Source organism: Cebus imitator, unplaced genomic scaffold, assembly GCF_001604975.1.
Source record: "Cebus imitator isolate Cc_AM_T3 unplaced genomic scaffold, Cebus_imitator-1.0 Scaffold213, whole genome shotgun sequence".
Taxonomy (NCBI): Eukaryota; Metazoa; Chordata; class Mammalia; order Primates; family Cebidae; genus Cebus; species Cebus imitator.
This window is the reverse complement of record NW_016107528.1, coordinates 1,793,314-1,817,086: the sequence shown is the minus strand read 5'-3', so window position 1 is coordinate 1,817,086 and position 23,773 is coordinate 1,793,314. Positions and strand designations below refer to the sequence as shown.

The 23,773-nt window shown below is 37.9% G+C and overlaps 1 protein-coding gene and 1 non-coding gene across 2 annotated transcripts in view; both read right to left on the bottom strand.

Annotated features, from left to right (window-relative positions):
* MAP3K1 (mitogen-activated protein kinase kinase kinase 1) overlaps window positions 1-23,773 on the bottom strand; it is a 79,999-nt gene that overhangs the window by 30,049 nt on the left and 26,177 nt on the right. Inside the window, exons 2-3 of the mRNA XM_017548689.2 lie at window positions 6,782-6,932; window positions 3,381-3,581 (exon numbers count right to left, since the gene is read on the bottom strand). Of these exons, the coding sequence (XP_017404178.1) occupies window positions 3,381-3,581; window positions 6,782-6,932 (352 nt within the window). The remainder of the gene's footprint in view (window positions 1-3,380; window positions 3,582-6,781; window positions 6,933-23,773) is intronic.
* LOC119474131 lies at window positions 6,273-6,380 on the bottom strand. The gene has a single exon (XR_005203422.1). It is a non-coding gene; the product is annotated as a small nucleolar RNA U13 (small nucleolar RNA).

The window sequence follows — 23,773 nt, the reverse complement described above, 5'->3', positions numbered from 1 at the left end:
TGGCTACACAACCCCGTGAATATACTGGAAAACACTGAATTCTACAATCTAAACAGGATTGTATAGATTAATTATATATCAATAAAGCCATTTTTTTAAAAAAAGCAGTTACAAAAAAGTAAAAACAAAAAAGCCAGTCATATAGACACGTCATTTTGACCTGCTAGGTATCCAGCCTATGGATATGTTCACAGATACAGGCACACAGATGTACAAGATGATGTATGTATAAAAATACTTTTGAAGCATTGTTTTTAGTAACAAAAGATTAAAAGGATTATAAATGTTCATTAGTGTATCATTCATTAAATAAACCATGATTTATCCAGCTAATGAAAGGCTATGTAACAGTTGTTAAAAAAGAATGAGGGGGTAACTTTGTCTAGCATATATGCCCAAAGTGGGTTTTGGGGGTGGTGTGTGGAGAAGGAAGACACAGTTCTGTTCTGTTTATATTTGCAGTAAACTTTCACTTTGATAGCCCCCATGTATCATGTCACCCAGTATTTATGTGATTGTGTAGTTCCCTATCACATCAATTCTGGGACTGAGCATGTAATAACCAGCTTTGGGCAATAAGGCATTACCAAACACGATGCAAGTGGAGGTTTGAGAAGAGCTTGCATGTTGCGACCTCTGAAACAATTCTTGTTGTGACTCAGCCTTCACACTAGGAAGAGATGCCAACAGCCCCCCAAGTGTTCTAGTATCCCAGCTGAAGCAATAATGCTTGTGAGTGAAGACACAGTCTTGGGTAGTCCAGCTTCAGCACATGTATGGGGAACAGAGATAAGCCACCCCTACTAACCCTTGACCAATCTGCAGATTCGTGAGCTAATAACTGATTACTGTTTTAAGTTTAAAAAAAATTAATAGCTAATTTAAAGGTGTTTCAACATAGAGCCAACAACTATTGTTGGGCATCAGGTTTTACTATAAAATGTTTTTGCTTTAAATGTACTTTTCAATGTATTTATGTACCTTAACAACTTCAGATCTTAAACCCCAAATTTCCCTTGTGGTCACTATTTCTACCATTTTTCCATTCAATCATTTGTTCTTCAAAATTAGAAAGTGAGTCTTAATATGCATTTCCACCACTAGAAGTCTCTCTCTCATATGAATTTACCATCTATCTTTTTGCAAATTTCTTTGATGTTTAGCTTAATATAGAAGACAGCTGGATTCTCATAGCTGTTTATTCATTCAATTTACTGTGATTTGATGTTCTGATTAAAATATATGAAAGAAAGTTTGGCCTCACACAGATACGTATCTGTAAAAGAAAAAACTATTTTAACAGCCTTTTTTTTTTTTTTTTTTTTTTGAGGAGAAGTCTCACTCTGTCACCCAGGCTGGAGTGCAGTGGCGTTATCTCGACTGAGTGCAACCTTGGCCTCCCTGCAACCTCTGCCTCCAGGGTTCAAGCAATTTCTCCCTGCCTCAGCCTCCCAAGTAGCTGGAATTACAGGTGCCTGCCACCATCCCTGGCCAATTTTTATATTCTTAGTAGAGAACAGGGTTTCATCACGTTGGTCAGGAAGGAATCTTGAACTCCTGACTTCAAGTGATCTGCCCACCTCGGCTTCCCAAAGTGTTGGAATTACAGGTGTGAGCCTGGTCACCTTTTCAAAGAATGATGAATATTCTTTGGTACTATACCAAAGCTCAAAAAAGAGTTTCTTAAACCCAGCTGTAACATGAAATCTGAAACCATATAAACAAACTTTTCCTACTGGCACATTAAAAATCCAAATGGTGGGCAAGCCACGATGGCTCATGCCTGTAATCCCAGCACTTTGGAAGGCCAAGGTGGGTGGATCACCGGGTTAAGAGATTGAGACTAGCTTGGCCAACATGGTGAAACCCCATATCCACTAAAGATACAAAAATTAGCTGGGGGTGTTGGCACGTAGGTGGATCATGAGGTCAAGAGACTGAGACCATCTGGCCAACATGGTAAAACTCTGTCTCTACTAAAATACAAAAAATTAGCCGGGCGTGGTGGTGTGCACCTGTAATCCCAGCTACTCGGGAGGCTGAGGCAGGGGAATAACTTGAACCCGGGAGGCACAGGTTGCAGTGAGCTGAGATTGTGCCACTGCACTCCAGCCCGGCAACAGAGCAAGACTCCGTCTCAAAAACAAACCAAAAATCTAAATGGTGTGTTTTACACTTTGAATGGATCTTTTATCTATGAATGATTTTGTTATTAGCATGCACTGATCATTTGGAAAATATTGATTCTCTAAGTTACACATATCTTTCAAATGTTCACATATTTCACTATACAACATGAAAAGAATCACATCTGTTGTCACCAATCTGATTAGAAAAGTCTAAGCACTGAGAAGCTGTTGAGCTCATAGTGGAGGATAATACCTTTCGAAAATTCTAATTTTTGCTTTGACATCTCAACTTTTAACACTGGTGAAAAAATATTTATGTTGCTTTTCTTTTTTTTTTTTTTTTTAAGATGGAGCTTCGCTGTTGTTGCCCAGGCTGGCGTGCAATGGCACAATCTCGGGGCTCACTGCAACCTCCGCCTCCCAGGTTCAAGCAATTCTCCTGCCTCAGCCTCCTGAGTAGCCTGGCTAATTTTTGTATTTTTAGAAGAGATGGGGTTCCACCATGTTGGTCAAGCTGTTCTCTAACTCCTGACCTCAGGTGATCCACCTGCCTCAGCCTCCCAAAGTGCTAGGATTATAGGTGCGAGGCACCATACCCAGCCTTAAGTTTTTTTCTTGAAGTGATAGTTTCATTTAATTCATCTTAAAAAAAATGTCTACCAAATACCCAAATCTAAATAATCATAGTTTGTTGGTCACACATTTCATGTTCCATGAAAAAAATGACTAGTTTGGCTTGCAACTCTTAACAATTGCACAAATACTTCTCCTCGAGAAACGATTGCATTTTGGTATGTAGAAATGCTTTATGCACGCATTCCATTTCATCACACACAATATTACAAAGGCATGTATTTAATAAGAGTCAAGATTTAATAAAATTAATTTCTATTTTGTTATCAAAGGCATTATCAAATGTAACTGGCATTTTTTTCTTTAATGGCTGATACATAGCAATAAAGAACACAGTTTCTACAGTCATAGCCTTAAACTGGGAAAAGGCACCCGCAGCTTTACCCACCATTCCAGATATCAATGCAGGTAAAGAAGCAAACAACATGCAAGTTTTATTACAAAATTAGTTTTGACCTAATAGACCAAAGAAAGGGTCTCAGGAACCACCTCCCACCCTCAACGGTCTGCAGATCGTATTTTGAAAACTGATGTTGTAACAGATGGCTGGCCAGTCTTTTCTTTGTTATAAATGAATCTAAAAATTATAAAAACATATTCGTTGTAACATTAACTTACAGGCACTGGGGAAACTCTTTTCCGCCTTACTCCTGGAGATTCTGATTTCACCGGGCGACCTGATGGGGAGTTTCCAGGAGAAGGGCTGCGTCGGCCTTTGGAAGCTGGTGAAGCCGCACTCGCTTGGGCCTCTCCTGGAGACTCAGCTGTCAAGTGATTCATTTCAGATCCATCTCCTTTAACTGGGATTGGTTTTACCACCTGAATCAAAGTATTCCAACATTTGATTACTTAAAAATACAAAAGGTAAGTCAATGTAAATATCATAGACTAGGAAATAAACAATGAGTTTTCTTTATGAAATACTGTACCAGTATATAAGACAACATATCAATTTTTATTTAGTATTACTTTAAGCTATTAATGTAAAAGACTATTTTTACCTACATAAATTTCAGTCATTTAGGATTTAACACTAGTTAAAATGCAACCTCCTCCATTACAATTTTGTAATGCATACAAAACTGTAGAAAGGGTATTATTTGTTATTATACACCCTAACTCATTTAATACTCAAAACCAATAGTCAAAGGTTATTAAACAAATGTGAAAAATAAGCACTCATAACTTCTATAGTTTACTTATTCAACTACTAGACCAAAGATCTAGATATTTTCTTTTTTATTTGTTTTGACAAAATGTAGGATCTTGAAACAGCACTGGGCATAATTTCAAATAGTTTGGTGACTATGCAATCATTTTGCCCTGCTTTTGTGTGTGTGTGTGTCTGTGTGTGTGTGTGTTTTCACAATGTTATACTACAATAGGTCAGATATATATCTCAGAAAACTAAAAGAGGCTAGAAGTTTAAAGACCAACTTCTCAAGCAGAAATGCAGTTTACAAGACCTGCCCTTTTTTTCTTTTTTTAAATTAGGGCTCTCAGACCTAATCTAGCCATGACCAAAGGCTTGTCTGATCCTTCTTCCTCCTGCGTTTTCACTTACTCTACTCCTAATTTAATACTAATCTCCAGCCTATGGCATTTCAGGCAGTATACCTTCACATGAGGAAAACTTACCCATCTTTTAAGGATCAGTTAAAATTCTTCCTTTTATGAAACTTCCCTGAAGCCTACCAGCCTGACATTCTTTCTCTTTCCTAAGTCTCTATTGCTCTTCTGTCCATCCCACACATTTGGCACACCTGGTCACAAGTTGCTTTGTGATACTGCATGTATTACTCTACTTATTATGTATGTCTTATTGTCCCATTTGGAGATACTTACACTTTATGTTTCAAGAAGGATTTGATGCAACTTACTTAAAGCATAAACACAAACAAAATCAGACCTTCCAAGTAGACTATAAACTTTACTGAAGGATAAGATGAAATCTTTAAACCATAAAATGTAGGGTGGCATAAATAAGCTTAAAGACTATGTGTTATGCATCTTATTCCACACATCTCCTCCCTCTTCACTCATGTCTATATACAGACAAGGTACTTAGGTATTTGCTACAAAGTGAACAGGGAAAAAACCAAAATTTTGTCTTAGAGAACTAGATATTCTTAGTTCATGTGTAACAAAGAACAAATGGCTGGCCCATTTTTAAAATATTGTGATTTATGCTCTATGGTATTCTCAAAAGATTTAGGCTCTGTTTGAACACCTCCAGCTCAAGGAGCTCAGAAAGCAGCACATTCAAAGGGTCTTTATATTGATTGGGTAGAAATATGCCCTTTTAACTGCCAACCTTCTACAAGATGTTTCAATAGCACTTTCTCTTCTCTAAGATATATCCTTAATTTCTTCATATTCATATTCTGGCATGAATGGCTAAAATGGTGAGGGGTTCCCACCATACCACCTCATGTGAGTAATAAATGGAAGAAATGTGGCAACTTAGCTGTAAAGACAGGACCAACAGCAACTTAAAGTACTGGTATGGAAAGGAACAATTTGATTTATTCTGTATAATTCCATGGGTTAGAATTAGAACCAGTGGGTAGAATATTCCTGACAGACTGCAGCTCAGGGATGAGGATATCCAAAGCTGCAGGGATTATCAAGTCAGGGATTATTTAAGTCAGACACAAGTCAGTACTACACATCTAAGAGAGCTTTCCGAGGCAATGGAAATGTGCCAAACCTGCACTGCCCAAAAGGTAGCCATTGGCCACATGTGGTTAATGAGCATTTGAAATGTGCTTAGTGAGACTGAAAGATTTAATAAAATTAATTTCTATTTCGTTATCAAAGGCATTATCAAGTGTAACTGGCATTATTTTCTTTAATGGCTGATACACAGCAATAATGAATACGGTTTTCTACAGTCATAGGCTTAAACTGGGAAAAGGCACCAGCAGTTTTACCCACCATTCCAGCAGCTTTACCCACCATTTTTACTTTTATTTACATCTAATTAATTTAAATGTAAACTTAAATAGGTATATGGGCAGGCAATGATTTGGCAGGGGTGTACTTTAGACCCTTGCCAAAGTTTAGATAAATTTTAAGTTGCCATATCTGTTTTACAAGAACAAAATAAACACAAACTTGCTTGTGGAGATTAGTGCTAGGATACTGTAATATTTCTTCCTTTTTAAGAATTAAGACACACATTTTATGATGATATTCTTATAAGAATATGTATTCTTGGTCGGGGGCAATGGATCACGCCTGTAATCCCAGCTACTCGGGGGGCTGAGGCAGGAGAATCACTTGAACCAGGGAGGCAGAGGTTGCAGTGAGCCGAGATTGTGCCATTGTACTCCAGCCTGGGCTACAGGGTGAGACTGCCTCAAAAAAAAAAAAAAAAGTATTTGTATACCTATAGCAAAGGATGGAGTATCCCTGCTTTTTAAAATCTAGGATTCTAGATTTTCTTTCATCAAACCCCATACATTTTTAATTTATCTTAATCCCCATGGGTCTATTAAACTTTTTTCATGTCAGATGAGGGTAACATGCTGACATTGTAACAAAGCTGGGGAAAGGCATATCTTATGCATGCATGTGAAAACCCAATCATTACACTTATGAATTACTTTGCAGGATCAAGGGTCAATTATTTTCTTTCCTAGAAGATTTCTGAAATTAAGGTCCTTAGATCCTGTCTTAGAGATAAACATCTAAAATAAACTGGAAAAATTCTTTTTCAAATTTACAAAGTACAGTATAAAATTCCAATGAAAGGATTTTAGATATTGACATGAGAGGGCAGTCTTGGTTTAAGCATGTACGCTTCCACCAAACACAACAGTTAAGTTCCCAGAACAGTTTAAGCTGTATAGTGAGCACAGCTTTAATTATGGTTTCTTCCAAATGACCACAATATCAAGTAAATAAAACTACATTTAAAATGAAGAAGAAAAGCTTACAAGAGGATCTATTTATGCTTAATTTTCCATTTCCTCCTATGCTTTCTTCCTTACAGCTGGTAAGCCATAGCCACTTACCACAGGGCCTCGCCTATTTCTCCTTTCCAGCCATTCGTGCTTCCAGGCTGGCATACAGGTTGCCTTCAGTTTCTCCCTGATCATTCGTTCCTCTGGGCGATCGTCCATCTTGTGCAACCCTTTGAGAGTTTCTTTATTCTCCATCTCACGACTAAAACGGAGGGAGAAGCAAAGAAAATGAGAAATGTATGTATGAAAAATAATTTCCAAGAACAAACAGAACGGACAGTTCTATTTTATACTTCCAATGGACATGTAATAAAGACAACTGCTGAAAACCCCAGATGACTTAAAGCATGAAAATATTCTGAACTATATACTACTGACACATATAATGCAGACCTTTGTTCCAATGTAGTTAACAAAATGAAAGCCAAGACATTAAGCACTATATTAACAAATATATTCACTGAGACTGCATTGTTTTTAATTCTACCACCCAAGCATATAACAAATATTTAGAAGGGTGTATTACTACACTTTATCCCAGGATTTCCAGTAACTTAAGTCAATATAGATAGAATCTGGTGGATATGCTCATTTTCCTGAAATAAGCTCAAAAAATATTTATTAAGTGAAGTGAAACTTAACTGCATTGTCTATGATCCCAAAACAATTTTTCATAGCCTACATGATTAAATTTGTATTTTCACAGAACAGTAATTTCATGACAAAGCACTTGGGGTACTCTACACTTAAAGAATAAAAATTAACCAGTACAAACATTTGATCTTTACTTCATAAAATGATGTGGATTTACCAGAAGAAAACAATCTCTAAACTAAGAACTTTTGAGAATTAACTCTACAGAGTCTAATAGGCAATACATCAAGCTCACAAAAAGCACGAATTTTAAAATACATCCACATCCGCATGAGCATACATGCACACAGAATACGCATAGATTTGAAAACCTGATTCATAAGGATGCAGTTAAAACAACTACAGCTTGGGATTAGTAACAACTTAAAACATATGAGGCTAGTTTGAATGACTATTTTGAAAAGTCTACAAAGCTAAAGAACAGTTTTTTACACTCATAGGAAAAGGAAATACTCAAGGAAATACCACAGACAACAACCTCAAGTTTACTAAAAAGACAAATTCAAACTCCTCTAGGAATTTTCCAGCTTTTTTAAAAAAAAAAAAAAAAAAGGAAAAGAAGAAACTATGAAACTACTTAAAAATTCACTAGAAAGAAAATGGTTAACTGGTTTCACTGAAGCATCAAGACAATGAGGGAGGTACAAACCAACATATTAACACCTCTGTATCAGAGACTGGCCTAGATATTTTTAGAAATACAAAGAATACATAACATTTGGTTTGAAACTTAAAAATGGGTATTAAGACCACAGAGTAGGGCGGGAGTGCTGGCTGACACCTATAATCCCAGCACTTTGGGAGACCAAGGCAGGAGGATCATGAGGTCAAGAGATTGAGACCATCCTGGCCAACATGGTGAAACCCTGTCTCTACTAAAATACAAAAAAATCAGCCAGAAGTGGTGGTGCACGCCTGTAGTCCGGCTACTTGGGAGGCTGAGGTAGGAAGATCGCTTGAACCCAGGAGGTGGAGGTTGCAATGAGCCAATATCGCACCACTGCACTACAGCCTGGCGACAGAGTGAGCCTCCATCTCAAAAAATAAATAAAATATTTCCAACACACACACGCACACACACACATACATAAATACTGTTACACAGAAGCAATACAATATTTTTTAAAAGTATGAAAAAAGGAGGATTATCTCATTTACTTCTTTGTGTGTGGCTGCTTTTAAAGCTCTGATTATAAAATATAAATGTTGGGGTATTTGTAGAAGAAAGAGAGAGGGAAGAAGGAGAAAGAAGGAAAGAGGAAGCGGGATGGAGGGAAGGGAAGAAGGCAGAGAAGAAGGGAGGAGAAAAAGGAGGGAGAGGAAGGGAGAGAAAAAGAGGTAGGAGTGAAGAACACAGGGGATAACGTGTCTTCCAAAAAATCCATCCTGCTCAGTGGGTACTTACTCCAGGAGGCTCGGCTTTGTAGGGCAACTGAATTTATGTGGTGACTGCATACCAAAAATTCACTTCCAAGTCTTTAGTATGAAAAGTCCTTTCCCCTTACAGTAACAATGTTGCAAGAGGTGGTTTAGTTCCCAGGCTAGTACTCAAAAAAGTGAGCCTCAGAGTGGAACCGCAGTGCATTTTTATACCAGAAACTCCTGCACTCCCAGACCAAGGTGCTTGATCGTCTTTTCTCTCTCTTCCCTCAAATCTGTTTCAGGAGTATCTCTTCTCTGTTATGCATTTTCAGTTTCTGTTCCTGGCCCCTAGTCAAACAAACAAAGGACGTTCCTTATCTAAACAAATCTTCCTGGATGGCGTGGACTTCCTAAAGTCTAATTTGTCTCTTTCCTCTCCATTTGTTTGAAAATACTATAATCTTTTAGACCAATTTTTATTATAAATAACAGGGATGAGCATTCTAGTACCTGAACTTTAATACACATCTGAGATTATTTTTAAAATTTCTTTTTACCTTATTAATGTTTAAGTACTATGAGATTTCTTTTTTCTTTTGAGACGGAGTTTCACTCTTGTTCCCCAGGCTGGAGTGCAATGGTGCAACTGGCCCACTGCAACCTCTGCCTCCCAGGTTCAAGTGATTCTCCTGCCTTCCAAGTAGCTGGGATTACAGGCATGTACCACCACACCTGGTTAGTTTTGTGCTTTTAGTAGAGATGAGGTTTCACCATGTTGGTCAGGCTGGTCTCGAACTCCTGACCTCAGGTGATCCACCCACCTCAGCCTCCCAAAGTGCTATTACAGGCATGAACCACAACGTCCGGCTGAGATTATGTCTTTAGAATAAACACCCAGAAACGGAAATGCTTGGTAAAAAATGTAGACAAATTAAGACTTCGGATAATATTGGCAAATAATCTTCTAAAAAACATGTCTTCTATCCACACCCCTACCCAGGTCAAAGTGCTAACTTAACCTGGTCTGAACTAGCAATGGGCTCCTAACTGAGCTTCTTCAACTTTGAATCTTACCCAGATTTCACAGTGTAGCTAGGGTTACTTCCTCCATTAAAATCCTCTAGTGGCTGCCCCCTGGGCTTAGACTAAAATCCAAAATGTTTAGCCCAGCCTAAGTGGCCCTGCATTATGTGGTTTCACCTCAATTCCTATCACCAGACCTGCACCTCCCCTTCTTCACTTTCTCAGTAACCCCAAGATCTTTCCTAGTCAGGGCTTCTAAACAGGCTGCTTCCTTTCCTGCTTACTTTTTACCGAATTTCTACCCTCTGTCTATGTTTTCCCTAATTTCTCAGAGACTTTCCCAATTTCAAATTAAGAACTCCCAGTTCCATTCCTTCACAGCACTTGTATTTTTCCTTTAACATGGTTAACGCAGTTTGCTAACTGTTCCTCTCTTATGAACTGTAAGCTCCATGAGTGAGGGGACCAAATGTTATATCCATCTATGTATCGAATATCTAACCATGTCTGGCTCATAAGTATGAACATATATTAAGTGAATAGTATTTATTAACTCTGGCAGTGCTACAGCCTTCCTAATTTTAAATTTTAACGACTAGTCTTGTTATTAACTTTTTTAATAACTCTATTTTTAAGACTAAATTTGCAATTTAGATGTTATTCAGAACAATTTTCACTGTTCCTAATCTGCAAATATAAGCCGAAGTATTTTTCCTAGTCTCTTTGTAATAATTATATCATTAATTCTAGAATGTGTATTTTTTTTCACATTTTAATATCTGAAATCTGAATGCCTTTTGTAATCAAATGTTACTGTCATTTAACTGGCAGGTTTTTTTTCCTTCATGGTATATAAAATAATGTTACAACTTATAACTACTGGGATGTTAGAATCAATGAAATATAAAGTAAATCCTATTCTATTTGCCAGGAATAAATCATATCTACTCTGTTTAATTTCTCTCTGAAATGGAAACCAAAGTGTGAAATTTTTTGTTACATACTTTTTTGTTATAATCCTAACAAATAATCTTCCATAAACCAGGCATATTTAGGGTTTTTATTTTTACCAGATGAGTGTGTGTATGTATGTATGTATGTATATATGTATACAGCAGTGATTTGTCATCCAGTTAAATCTCACAGCCATAGCAGGAAAAAAATATTTTTTTAACCAAAGCTAATCTAAACAGATAGCTATGAAGTCACTGGGAAAGTCATCTCCAATTCATGTTAGTTAAACATGAATGTTTTGGGGAGTTATTTTTGCCAAATCCATCACCTAGAAATATACCTATTTTAAATAAAATAATGGCTTATATACTTTTGACCTTAAAAAAATAACAGATTTTAGCAAAACAATGTATTTTGAGAAACTACCTTGAAGACTTAAAAATAAACAAAATTGTGGTCAGAAAAATATATGAAATGTAAGCATTGTTGCAGATCAAGCTTTCTCTTCATTTCCAGTTTATTTAGGAAACATGAGGTTTCTCAGTTTTGGTTTCTAGATTCCTAAGAATTTGTGACTGACACAGAACTTCAAAAGAACCCTTACTCCCTGACGTTAGGTTTCTAGTCCTACAAAACTCATCTGCTAAAAACCAAGATGCTTCAAGGGTCCTTTCTCAGGGAAACTTGAGTCAGTCCTCCCTTTATAATGTGGTGTCAGCCACTGCTGATTGTGCTCTGTTGTAGATCTCTCCTCTACTCTTCTGTAAGGTCTTTTTCTCCTAGTTTTGTGTCTAATCATCTTAATCAGTACTGTAAATTAGACCTTCTTCCTGGAGCCTCTTAAATGCCAACTATGGCCCTCTTCTCGTAGCACAAAAAAAACTTCATAAATACACTAAGATAGATTTATATATATATATAGATAGATAGATAGAGTTTTGCTCTGTCGCCCAGGCTGGAGTGCAGTGGCGTGATCTCAGCTCACTGCAACTTCCGCCGCCCGGTTTCAAGCAATTCCCCTGCCTCAAACTCCCGAGTAGTTGGGACTACAGGTGCCTGCCACCATGCCTGGCTTATTTTTTGCATTTTAGTAGAGACAGGGTGTTTCACCATGTTGGCCAGAATGGTCTCGATCTTCTGACCTCGTGATCTGTCCACCTCGACCTCCCAAAGTGCTGGGATTATAGGCTTGAGCCACCGCACCCGGCACACTAAGATATTTTATACCCGTCTCTGCAGATGATTTTTTTTTTCCCTTCCAGGAATACCCTTTGCCATCTCAATATAGCTTCAATGAAGTATTTCCTACCACCATTCTATGGCAGTTAGCTGCTCTCTCCCTACATGGCAAATATTAATTATAATATATCATAAAATTAAGTGTATGTTTAAGTATCTCCTTCCCTCTCCACACAGTGAGCTCTTCCAGGACAGGTTACCTCTTATTCATTGTTCTATCACACTGCCCAATGTCCTGGATGGGCCACAAAAGGTACCTGACACACTGCTCCTTCTGGGAAGCCAGGGGGTCTGCCCAGCTCTAAGGGTGGTGGCTAATGCTCAAGGTGCTTTATACATCTGAATCCATCCCACAGTTCACAGATGCCTGGTCCAGGAATGTTCCTTGGTCCAAAGACCCTCTATACTGAACGGTATTGCATGCCTGAGTCAGATCTCTCTCTCTGAGAGTTTGAAAGTAAAACACAAATAGTGTCACTGCAGGAAGAGAGGTACTTATAGAGAAACAGAGCAAGGTAATAAGTAGAAACACTGAGACAGAAATAAGGGAGAGAGAAATTAGAAGAAAGACAAGGATGGGGGAGCAACAAAAGTTAACATAACAGTTGTACCTGGGTCCCTTGATAAGCTGTTAGATGATGACAGCCACTTTTATACCGCCCTGGATATGAATGACTAGTTCTCCAGGGGCCAAGTGTACATGCTGCAATGGAGGAAACTTCCTGGTGGATTCTTTCATTTGGAATGAAATAAATTTTAACCCATCTCTGTTCCCTGCAGCCTCAAAGAGTCTGATTAAAACATTAGTTCTGCACAATGCCTGGCACACAGGGGACATTTAATAAACACTCAAAAGTATAATCCTACCGGTCTACTATAATGTTTAAGTTATTTAATAAATGGCTCATCTTTAGGAAGGAAATATTATGCCTGTCAACAATTAGTGATATGGAGAAATAACTGCCAGACTGTCATCAAAGAAAAATTACATTGCATGCCAGACAATGCATTAGGTGCTTTACACGTATGAATTTACTGCATCCTTCCAGCAACCCTGTGGAGGTCTTTTCCATCGGAGGCTTGGGGAGGCTGGGTTATGCCCAAGGTCACACAGTTTATAACTAAGGAGCAGGGCCAGATTCAAACCCCCACAGGCTAATGATTCAAGAGCCTGTGCTCTTCACTGCTGAGTGTTCACTGCCCAATCTGAGTTTGTTTTTTCAAGAAGTCAGCACCTGTGCTGATACCTATTTGATAATAATACAAAAAGTTTTGTTAAGTTTTCACAACCGTGACTATTTCATTATAATGATTAACAAAGCATATAAAGCATATTAAGTATCTTCATTATTAGAGCATTTCACTGCAATAGAGGCAATTAAGACTTATGATCGTAGAAAATCTTTCTAGAAATTAATGAGATTTAACTTTAAAATAATAAAGGTTTTCATATCTTCATTCTCTTGGTGTCCAAGGAACATCAAGGAACCCTAGAAAATACATTAGATTATTTAGGACAGGTACAATTCAGAGCTACCTAATTAAGGTCCACTTGTGAGGCCTTCAGTAGCACCAGAAATTCACACACTACCAACCTCATAAGCCATATTACTGATAGAGGAGAGCAAGGGAGGAACCACCTTCCAAAACGATCTTGGTCCATTGTGGGACCCTTAAAGTGTAAAGTTCCAGGTAAAGGACAAGAGCAGGAATGACTTAGGGGAGAACAGGGAGAGCCTAATGAAACAGAAAGGCCGACAATTCCTTCTCATGGATAGGGCTAACAGCCACATGGGTTACTCAATTCTCATGGGACACGGCTCTTACTACCCCATTTTACAGATGAGAAAAAGGGTAAGAAGGGAGATTCGGTTACATGTTCAAGGTGATAAAGTCTATATATAAAAAATACTGTGACTTACACGCAGATATGAGTGATTTCATAGTCTGTGTCTTTCAAGAACCAAAGGAAAATGAATATTTACAAGTACTTTTAATCTGTTGACCTAGATCTGAGGCACTTGCAAACAAAACCAAAATATTTTTATCTCAATACTAGGACAATTCTAATTTTCAGTAAGCTAGTTTCTCCAGAGATATAATGTCTTTGCCAACTGTTGGCCTACCCCTTCTTCTATGCAAGGAGAATTAAATAAACCATTGGAAGGGCAAACTTTCCATCTTTATATAATGCAACATTTATAACATAGGTAGGTTGACATAAAGAAGTAACAATGTATAAAATGGCTCACATTCTGAAAATTAGCTTCCACAAGATTTTATTTCAGGTTTTATTCAGTAAAGTTTGACCCTGAGAACTAAAGATGGCAAAACTTCTATTTATTTATAACCAGAAACAGGCACTACTACTTTTATTCCCCCATAAGGTAAATATCCTCTCTTTAGCACAACAAAGGGTTCTTTCTTTTCTTTCTCTCTTTTTTTTCCCCCACAGGGAGGATTTGGCTCTGATGCCCACACTGGAGTGCAGTGGCACAATCTTGCTGCAACCTCCACTTCCCAGTTCCCGCAATCCTTCAGCCTCAGCCTCCCAAGTAGCTGGGACCACAGGCACAAGCCATCATGCCTGGCTCATTTTTTTTTTGTATTTTTTGTAGGGATGGGGTTTCTCCATGTTGTCCAGGCTGGTCTTGATCTCCTGAGCTCAAAGCAATCCTCCCGCCATGGCATTCCGAAGTGCCAGAATTATAGGCATGAGCCACCACACCCAGCTGATTATTTCTTAAAATGGGTATGGCTATGGTCTAATCAGTTTTACAATTTGTTGAATCTGTATCAGAAACCTTTACCGGTGGAAAAACTATCTCAAGTATTGTGTGCAAACCTTCCTATTTAGGCCTTTGAAAGATATGTGCACAGAATTCACCCTCAAAAAGCTCATGTTCTGATTAACCACATCAACAATTAAGTAATATGAGAGTCAAGTAACAAAGACAATAATACAACTAATTATAAACAATGAATATAAGCAGTCTAATACCACCTTAGTGATTCTGACTCATATTTATAAAATATTCTACATGGTCGTGCACAGTAAATCCATTTACCTGAAATCATGGATTAGTTTCCATTAAAATACCACTCCCTTTGAGTTTTAAAAGTATTCTCCAGCACAAATTACAGGATTTTGAAAACTAGAACACAGTATAGAAACATAAATAACATGTATAAAATTAACCAAAATTAAAATAAGACAATGTATTAACAGATAATCATACTGTAAACACAGCTGAACTAGACAAGGAAAGGGTAAATTCTTTGAGGGCAGGGCCTTTTCCCTGTCCTGCAGCTAGGAACAAAGCACCCAGAACAGATGTCATGGGCTTGATAAACACTCCCTGATTCAGAATCAAGAATAGCTGGTTATCACTTCTAATTAACAAAGATCTAAGAATTAACACCATGCAGATGTTATAACATCACTCATAATGGACACACATAGCCCTTAACAACTTCCACCATAAATTAGTCTCTAGGAACATGTAAACAATTTCAAAGAGAAAAGGTAAACAACTTCAATGAGAAAAGGAAGAATATTCAAAAGTTTTTACTACTTCCATATTAGTACATTTTTAAGAGACTAGTTTAACAATCATCAGGCAACTATAATAAAGGCAGAGAGCTACTAGTTAGCATCAAATCATTCTTAAAAGTGACAACTCTGTATGAATTTCTTTTGCAGTTGATTACCTTTGACTTAGTCTATGAAGTAAAGTACAAGCCCAAATCTCCCTTTAGAAAAGTGAACCAAAAAGAAAAAATGTATATTAACTGTACAGTTCTCCTACACGAAAACGTTCTTATATGCTCAAAATGTATGCATATATTTAAAGCAACTGATCCTCTATGGAATACTGAATAAACTTGAAGGGATTTCTAAGTAAATTATCACTGGTAACTCAAACTCAGTGTACTATAAAATTTCACAAACCACTGGAACATATAAAATAATGCCTGCATAAAATACTGACAACTGTAGACCAGTTGTCACTATTATGAGTAGAGAATACATTATTAAGTGAAAAAAGATTCTCATTTGTCTTCTGGCATGAGTACATTTTTTAAAAACTCTATTCAAGATTATGATTAAAAGGCATCTTTCTTGACCACAAATAGTCATAAAAATATTCAAATATGAATTTGAGAAATCACGTTGCAGGAAAAGTAAGTAAGTCTTTTTTACTTTTTTGTTTTTTTTTTGAGATAGAGTCTCATTCTGTCACCCAGGCTGGAGTGCAGTGACAGGATCTTGGCTCACTGCAACATCTGCCTCCCAGGTTGTTCAAGCTTCTCCAGCCTCAGCCTCCTAAGTATCTGGGATTACAGATGCCCACCACCATGCCTAGCTAATTTTTGTATTTTTAGTAGAGACAGGATTTCACCATGTTGGCCAGGCTGGTCTCGAACTCTTGACCTCAAGTGATCCACCCACCTTGGCCTCCAGAAGTGCTGGGATTACAGGCATGAACCATCACGTCTGGCCAAGTCCCTTTTACATTTAAGTTAACATACAAACATTTTGGATATGCTTCAACAGCCTCCAAAGTCATTGACATATTTAAGGTAAAACATTATGGCTAAACTTTCAGGTGGACATGTTTAAATAGGGTAAGTATCATCAAATAAAAGGGGCTATATTCCCCCCAGGGGAAGCCCAGATAAACACTAAGAAAAAGATACAATACAAAAAGATTTTCTAAATCATCTCTTTACACCTGCTTAGTCCCAGACAGTAAATAAGGCAGCAGTACAAAAGCTTGGTTATGGTGATTCTTTGGTACACTCCTGTCTCTCAGAAATGTAGCTGGCAGATTCCATTAAAAGCTACCACATTCAAGTTATTAATGTACCACACACAATAAATCAATCTAATAGACATTACTGATTATATCACTCAATAACAGAATTGAGATGTTCAATCCAAATTTGGAAAAAGAACAGTTCTTCCTTCTAAATGTATTAATAGAGGAACAGAAAAATCAACAAACGTATGTAAGAATGAAACTAAATATGTACATTTTGTTACACCATGGAAACAATCGTGAGCACTGACAAGTCAAGAAAATGTCAAACTGCAACAGAAGTCAAAACTTGCCAGGAGGAAATATAATCCAGACAAGACAAATAAATATACAACAGATTTTGGAGAAGGGGATGGTGGAGAAATAGCTGTGCAGAAACAATCAAGAATATGTAACGACTCTTAAAATTGATAAAGATTTTAAAGAAAACTAAAAGAGTTAAGACAAATCAAGTTAGTAAGCAAATTTACTTGGTAGCAAATGAAGATCCTAGACAACCAGCAATTTGAGTCAGGTACAACTATTTTTTAAAGAGCAGCTGAAGAGAAACTGCAAGAAGTGAAGGCAGGCATGTTTTCTAGTGAACACCCTTGGTGTGTAGGCATAAAAGAAAACAAATGGGACTAGAGTGAAACCAATATGTTGTTAGTTCCGCTGTAACCTAAGACTCAAGTTCAATGAAATCCGCTGACATATCACAAATTATTAACTATAATGTATGGGTAATATTTACATAGACAAGTGAAAACTGTAAAAATAGTCAGACCTGAACAGAAATATGAGTTTGGTGATTCTGTATGATTCATCATCTAAGTAAATATATAAAAACCTTAGTGACAGAAAAACAACATTGTTTTGCAATTTAAGATAGACAAACTGTAAAGTTACTGGCTGTCTTGGGAATATTTACTACTTAGTCTAAATATTTATTTAAAACACTTCTATCACTCATCAGAGTAATCAGCTTTGTAACAGTACTTCTAAATACCACGACTCTTCCACCCATCTTCTTGGGGGAAGGAACTCAGAACATCAATCAGGCTTAATGTAAACTATTTTCTAAGCACCCAATAGAGTGAGTTTAAGATCAATATGGTCCCATTTCTCATTTGTTCATTTCTAACAAAAACCCACAAAAGCTTGTATTCTTTTGATACTCTGTGCTAAAAATTCCATTGTTTATTCTTTCCTTTGTTGTGTCCTTGGTACGTGAGGAAAAACCTTTAGAAACCTTTGTTAACAAAATGAAACACTGTGAGCACCCTCCTTCCTAATTGTTAAAAACAGATCAGCAAGTAAGAAAAAGTATGTTTTTAAAAACAAAACAGTTTTTGTCTACATGTATATTTCAAGAACTCCCCCTTGCTACTTGACAAATAGAGGGCTGGGAATGTCTACAAGACAACTGATGCATAAACCTAAAGATGTTACACTACACTAGAGAAATAAGTTGGAACTTCCTACACTACTACTGTGGGGGAGTTCTCAGCAAGGCAGTGGATCCTGCCCTTATCTGAGGACACTGGTACAGAATCCATGACACAATGGAATGAAAACTTCTGTTCTTTCACCATTTGGGTTTTCGTCAAAAAGATTCCAAGTCAGTGTTACATGAAGGCTGCAGTGTATGTTTCTCCTATGCTTACTAATTATCTTTGAGGAAATGTGACAGAGCAGTCTGAGTATACTTGTAAGTGGTCAACTGAACAGGGCTAGTACATACTTAGGAAAGTGGTCTGTTAGTATATGTAGGTTATGGCATAATACAACTTACTATAATTCTTAGCCCACTAACGAAATTTATAGCTTCTGTATTTTAAGAAGAGGTTTTAGATATGTAATATTTTGAGTGAATACCTTCCATTTTAAAAAAGCCCTTAATTGGTTTTAATGCTCTGAGATTAATGGAGAAGAGGGGATAACCCGGAATTAGCACACAAAGCCCTCTTACAGTGCTTGCTAGGAGGATTTCTTTCAGAATTCCACAGAACGGCTAGTACTATACTACTTTCTTCCAGCTGGTGGAAAGGCATGTTAACTGGGATGCTCAGAATGAGGAAGAATGACTTCCTGACAAATGCAGCTTTTCTTCTTTATGCTTTGAATGCTAGCAAACCACTCCATTCAATGAATGTTGGCACACCTACCACGTGTAAGCACTGGCCAGGCAACAGAGAAGAAAAATTAAAAAACGAATCAATAAAACAGAGTCTGTGTTCCTCCAATCATTTTGTCTTACAGAAGCAAGAAAACACAATGTCACCTCTGATGTAATAAAAGTATTTAACATCTCATAAATAGTTCCAAGGGTGGAATGATCTCTATCCTTAATTTTATCTAGGAGAGTCCTGAAAAGATCCACAGAGGAGGTGATGCCCGAATAATTTTAAAGAACAGAACTGGCAGGGATAGAGTTGGTGAAGGCCGAAAGATATTTTAAACAGAAGACATAGCTTTGGCAAAAATAATATGCTATAATACTAAACATCTCATGATTCTGCAGATTAGGGAACACTTGATAAAATGAAGTTAGTTGGCTTTATCACAGGATAGCACAGAGCCTCTACTAAGACCTCCATGTGTCACGAATCTCCAAGATGAAAAAGGAGGTATGCAGCATTCATCATGTTTACTTGGCATGGAAGTCTTTTTTAGCAGAGCATCGCTGATAGTGCAGTGTTCCTTGAAACATACTCTAAGAAACCTGTACTGGGACATCTCTACAGAGCCTCTGGCTCCAGTAAGCCAGTATTTCTAAGAAGAAAACTGCAGAGAAAAACACCAGCTATCTTAATGTCTTAATACTTCTTAAGCTATTACAAAATTTAGCATGTCTGTAGTGCAATAAAGGCTCCAAGAATGCAAAATAATATGGGGAGAAAAGATTATTTAGACAGCCAGCGAGATGGGCAGTCTCCGTGTATGAACCTACCCTAAGAGAAGGGGGCATCAGACATTCAAGCCTGGCCCAATCCAACCACTAGCAGAGGACAGAGTCTGTCACAAAGATTTGCTCCTGGCCCAGTCCACTCACTCTCTAACAAGCTCTCAGGTCTGGGGTGAAGGCAAAAAAAGCCATGAGCAGAGCAAAATGCAACACAACACAACACAACACAACACAACACAACACAACAAAGAAATCTTGATAATTTAATACTCTAAATGTCTCCATATGGTTACAAGTAAGTCTCAAAATACAAAATAAAATAAATGGGTCTGGGGAATGGTTCTCTTTTTATTACAAGGACCCTGGAGCTCTGCAAAGTGGGAACATTATGCATCTTCAGCACTGATGGTGGCGTTACTGGCAGGACTGGTAGGTGAAGCAGGTAAGAGGGTGTGAGGCCAACGTGGCTGAAGGAGGTGATGGCAATGGCCAGAAAGCAGTACTGACCAAAGATGGCTACTGGGTAACTGGCCAAATTCAGCCTATAAGACCTACACTGGGCACTTCAGGAAGAATTGGTGGGTAGGGGGTAAAGAGCCTGCTAAAGGTACTTATGGAGCAACAGCCACCCAAACCAATCCAATCTGGGTAGCTTCTAACAAAATGACCCCATTCTACCAGGGTGGGGTCACATGAGGAAGCGTGTTGCATCTACAACAAAACCAGGAAGGGCTTCTTAGTCAATAGAGATCGTACCACCTGAAAGATAGATACATTCCTGGGATCGGGTAGAGAAGGACTTCTTACCTTTAAGAAGTCATACGACATACACAAGAAGTATGGCACAGTGACCAGGGGCATGAGCTCTGAAGCATGACTACCTGGGTTCAGATATGAGCTCTAACTAATCCACTGTGCAATCCTGGTAGAAGTGCTTCTTTGTGCCTCAATTTACTCACTATAAAATGGGGATAATAGTATCTACCATATAAAGTGGCTATTAGGATTAAATGAATTAATATATATGTGAAGTACTTAGAAGAAAGTTAACTTCTTAGAGTTCCTCCCATTAATTTATTCTCCTGTAAAACAGGGACAACAATAATAGCTAATACTTAATGATTCACCTGCTACCTGCCATACTTTGTTGTAAGTCTTTCACATACAGTTAATTCTTACCTCAGTTTTTAAATGAAGATGAAGTACTTACGATGGCACCAAGTGCATGGTAGCACACAATAAACGGAATTACTAATATCACTGCTGCTACTACTGCTGCTGCTGCTACCGCTGCTGCTATTAAAGCTAGCAGCTGCAGTGCCTCCTCTTCTAAGTACTATGCTAGGTATTGCCCATACAGTGGTTTTACATCTCATCAAGGCTAAAAGGTAAGACTCCTCATCTTCATAGGGCAGATAAAGAAACTTGCAGAAAGATTAAGGAGTTTAGTAAGTGAGAATTCTGAGTTTCAAAACCAGTTCTCTCTGGCTTCAAAGACCTGTCTTCCTCCTCCACTACGCTGTTTCATAACTTCTTTTAACAAGTTATTTGAAAAACAAAAGACAGTAGCAAAATAAAACTACTTTTTCTGGCTTCAGAATATGAAGATGGCTGTACAAGGCTGCTTCTGCTGGCAGGGAGGAAGGGAAGAAGGTCTAGCTGGAAGACAAAGGAGGCTTCGACTAGTTTCTTTAATATTGGTTCCTTTAAAAAATACACATCCAACTGCATTGCAGCAAGTACACTAAAATATTAACATTTACTAAATACAGGTGAAGGTTTTATGGCTGTTTATTATACTACTATCTAATATATTTCCTCTGTATTTTTCTGCATGCTTGAAATATTTCCTTAAAAATAAACATGTACCACTGAACAACTACTATAAACTGTGGGAAGCTTCATGGAACTAAAGGAAAATGACAGGATTCAGGGGTCCAGAAATTCATAATCAAGTCCTGATTATGTCATTAGCATGACATGCTCTTAAGAAATTCACAACCATTTTGGAACTTAAGAACCTATGAAATCAGATCAGACTACAAGATGAGATAGCTCAGGGTCATTCCATGTGAACATTACAATTCATTAACATTGATAAACCACTGCTATATCAATATTATTCCTGTCAGGTAGACAGATTCCATCAGTAGATAGAAAGCTAAATAGGACCCACAGACCATTTTAATTGTAAAATCTGGAGAGTACCTTTCAACAGTTTTTTGAGTAAAACATTCTTTGTTTTTCTATAATCCAGTGGCTCTCAATGTTTTCAAATGTGAAAATCCTTCCTTAAGGTATCATCACCATCTATGCAGTAGATATGTGGATCCGCAGACCCCTTGTAACTAACTCAGGCAGTATATCAATACGGGGAACATACATCAGTATGGAGGACATACTGTTACCAACTTTAGACTACTTCAATATTTACTATCACAGCAATTCAAACTTTACTGAGGGGCAGGTATTATGTAAAAGACTCTGTCAAAGCTCTCAGAAAGTTCAGACAACTGTCAAGTAGAACATTCGAGAAAGAGAAAGTAGAGAGCACAAAGATTTTAAGATTGTTTTACATGAAAAATATTAACTCCTCTAGTTTTTGGATTTTTTTTTACATGAATAAGCCACAAACGTCTCCTTCTTAAAAGACTTAACAATTCTGACCTCATATGATCGGCCTGCCTCGGCCTTCCAAAGTGCTGGGATTACAGGCGTCAGACAGCGTGCCTGGTCAACATGGTGAAAGCCCATCTCTACTAATACAAAAATTAGCTGGGTGTGCTGGTGCATGCCTGTAATTCCAGCTACTCAGGCGGCTGGGGCAGAAGAATTACTTGAATTTGGGAGGCAGAGGTTACAGTGAACTGAGAACGTGCTATCAAGAAAAAAAAAAGAAAGACATCAATTTTGCATATTTAACTGCTATAAGTCGAAAGGATGCAATGCAGTAGCCTGAAATGAGACATGAACATGGCGGCTCTGAGACCAAGTTTCAGTTCCAGTTGTTCTGATATCCCAATCTGAATTCTATTAATAACTGCTTCAGGCCAGAGCTCTCTGTAATCACACAGCTGACTTTTCTCATAATCTGGAATAATGGTATCAGAAATGCTTAATCTGGGTCAAGTTATAGAAGTTAGGGTTTTGTGTTTTTAAAAAGGAGAAAAGCTGCAACACAATATTAAAAGTCTTAATAGTTTTTTTGAGTGCTAATCTGAAAACACAGTTACTGCTAAAATATTTTTGCTTTTGTATTATTAAAAGATATGTTTTCAGAGAATACTTGCTATTCAGCCAATTAATAGTCATTATTTGGCTGGGTGCGGTGGCTCATGCCTATAATCCCAGCACTTTAGGAGGCCGAGGCGGGTGGATTACCTGAAGTCAGGAGTTCGAGACCAGCCTGGCCAACATGGTAAAACCCTGTCTCTACCAAAAATACAAAAATTAGCCGGATGTGGTGGCACGTGCCTGTAATCCCAGCTACCCAGGAGGCTGAGGCAGAAGAATCACTTGAACTTGGGAGGCAGAGGTTGTAGTGAGCTGAGATCAGGCCACTGCACTCCAGCGTGGGTGACACAGCAAGACACCATCTTAAAAACAACCAACCAAACAAACAAAATCCCTAAAAACAAAACCAAAAAACCTTATTATTTAAGTAACATGAGTAGATGTCAATGGCAAGTTACAAGAGAAACTCTGACTCTTTGTAACTTGCCATTGACATCTACTCATGTGGCATATTTCTGGTAACAAAAACGTTACCAAACTTCTAAAGACCCAAAACACTTCTAATGCTATACACTGAAAAAATATGAGGTGTAATATACATTTAAGAAACATTCGTAACAAGTAAGATAATTATTTCCCTACTTATTCCAGTTCAGGGTCACAGGTGTCCAGAGCCTGTCCCAACAATTCAGGGTGCCAGCCTTGAACCAGCCCTGGCTAGGATGCCATCCCATTGCAGGGTGCACTACCACACAGCCACTTTCTCTCAATCTAGGTCCTTGCAGACATGCCGATGAACCTAATGTGCACATCTTTGGGATGTCGGGGGGAAACTGGAGTACCTGGAGAAAATCCACCCAGATATGG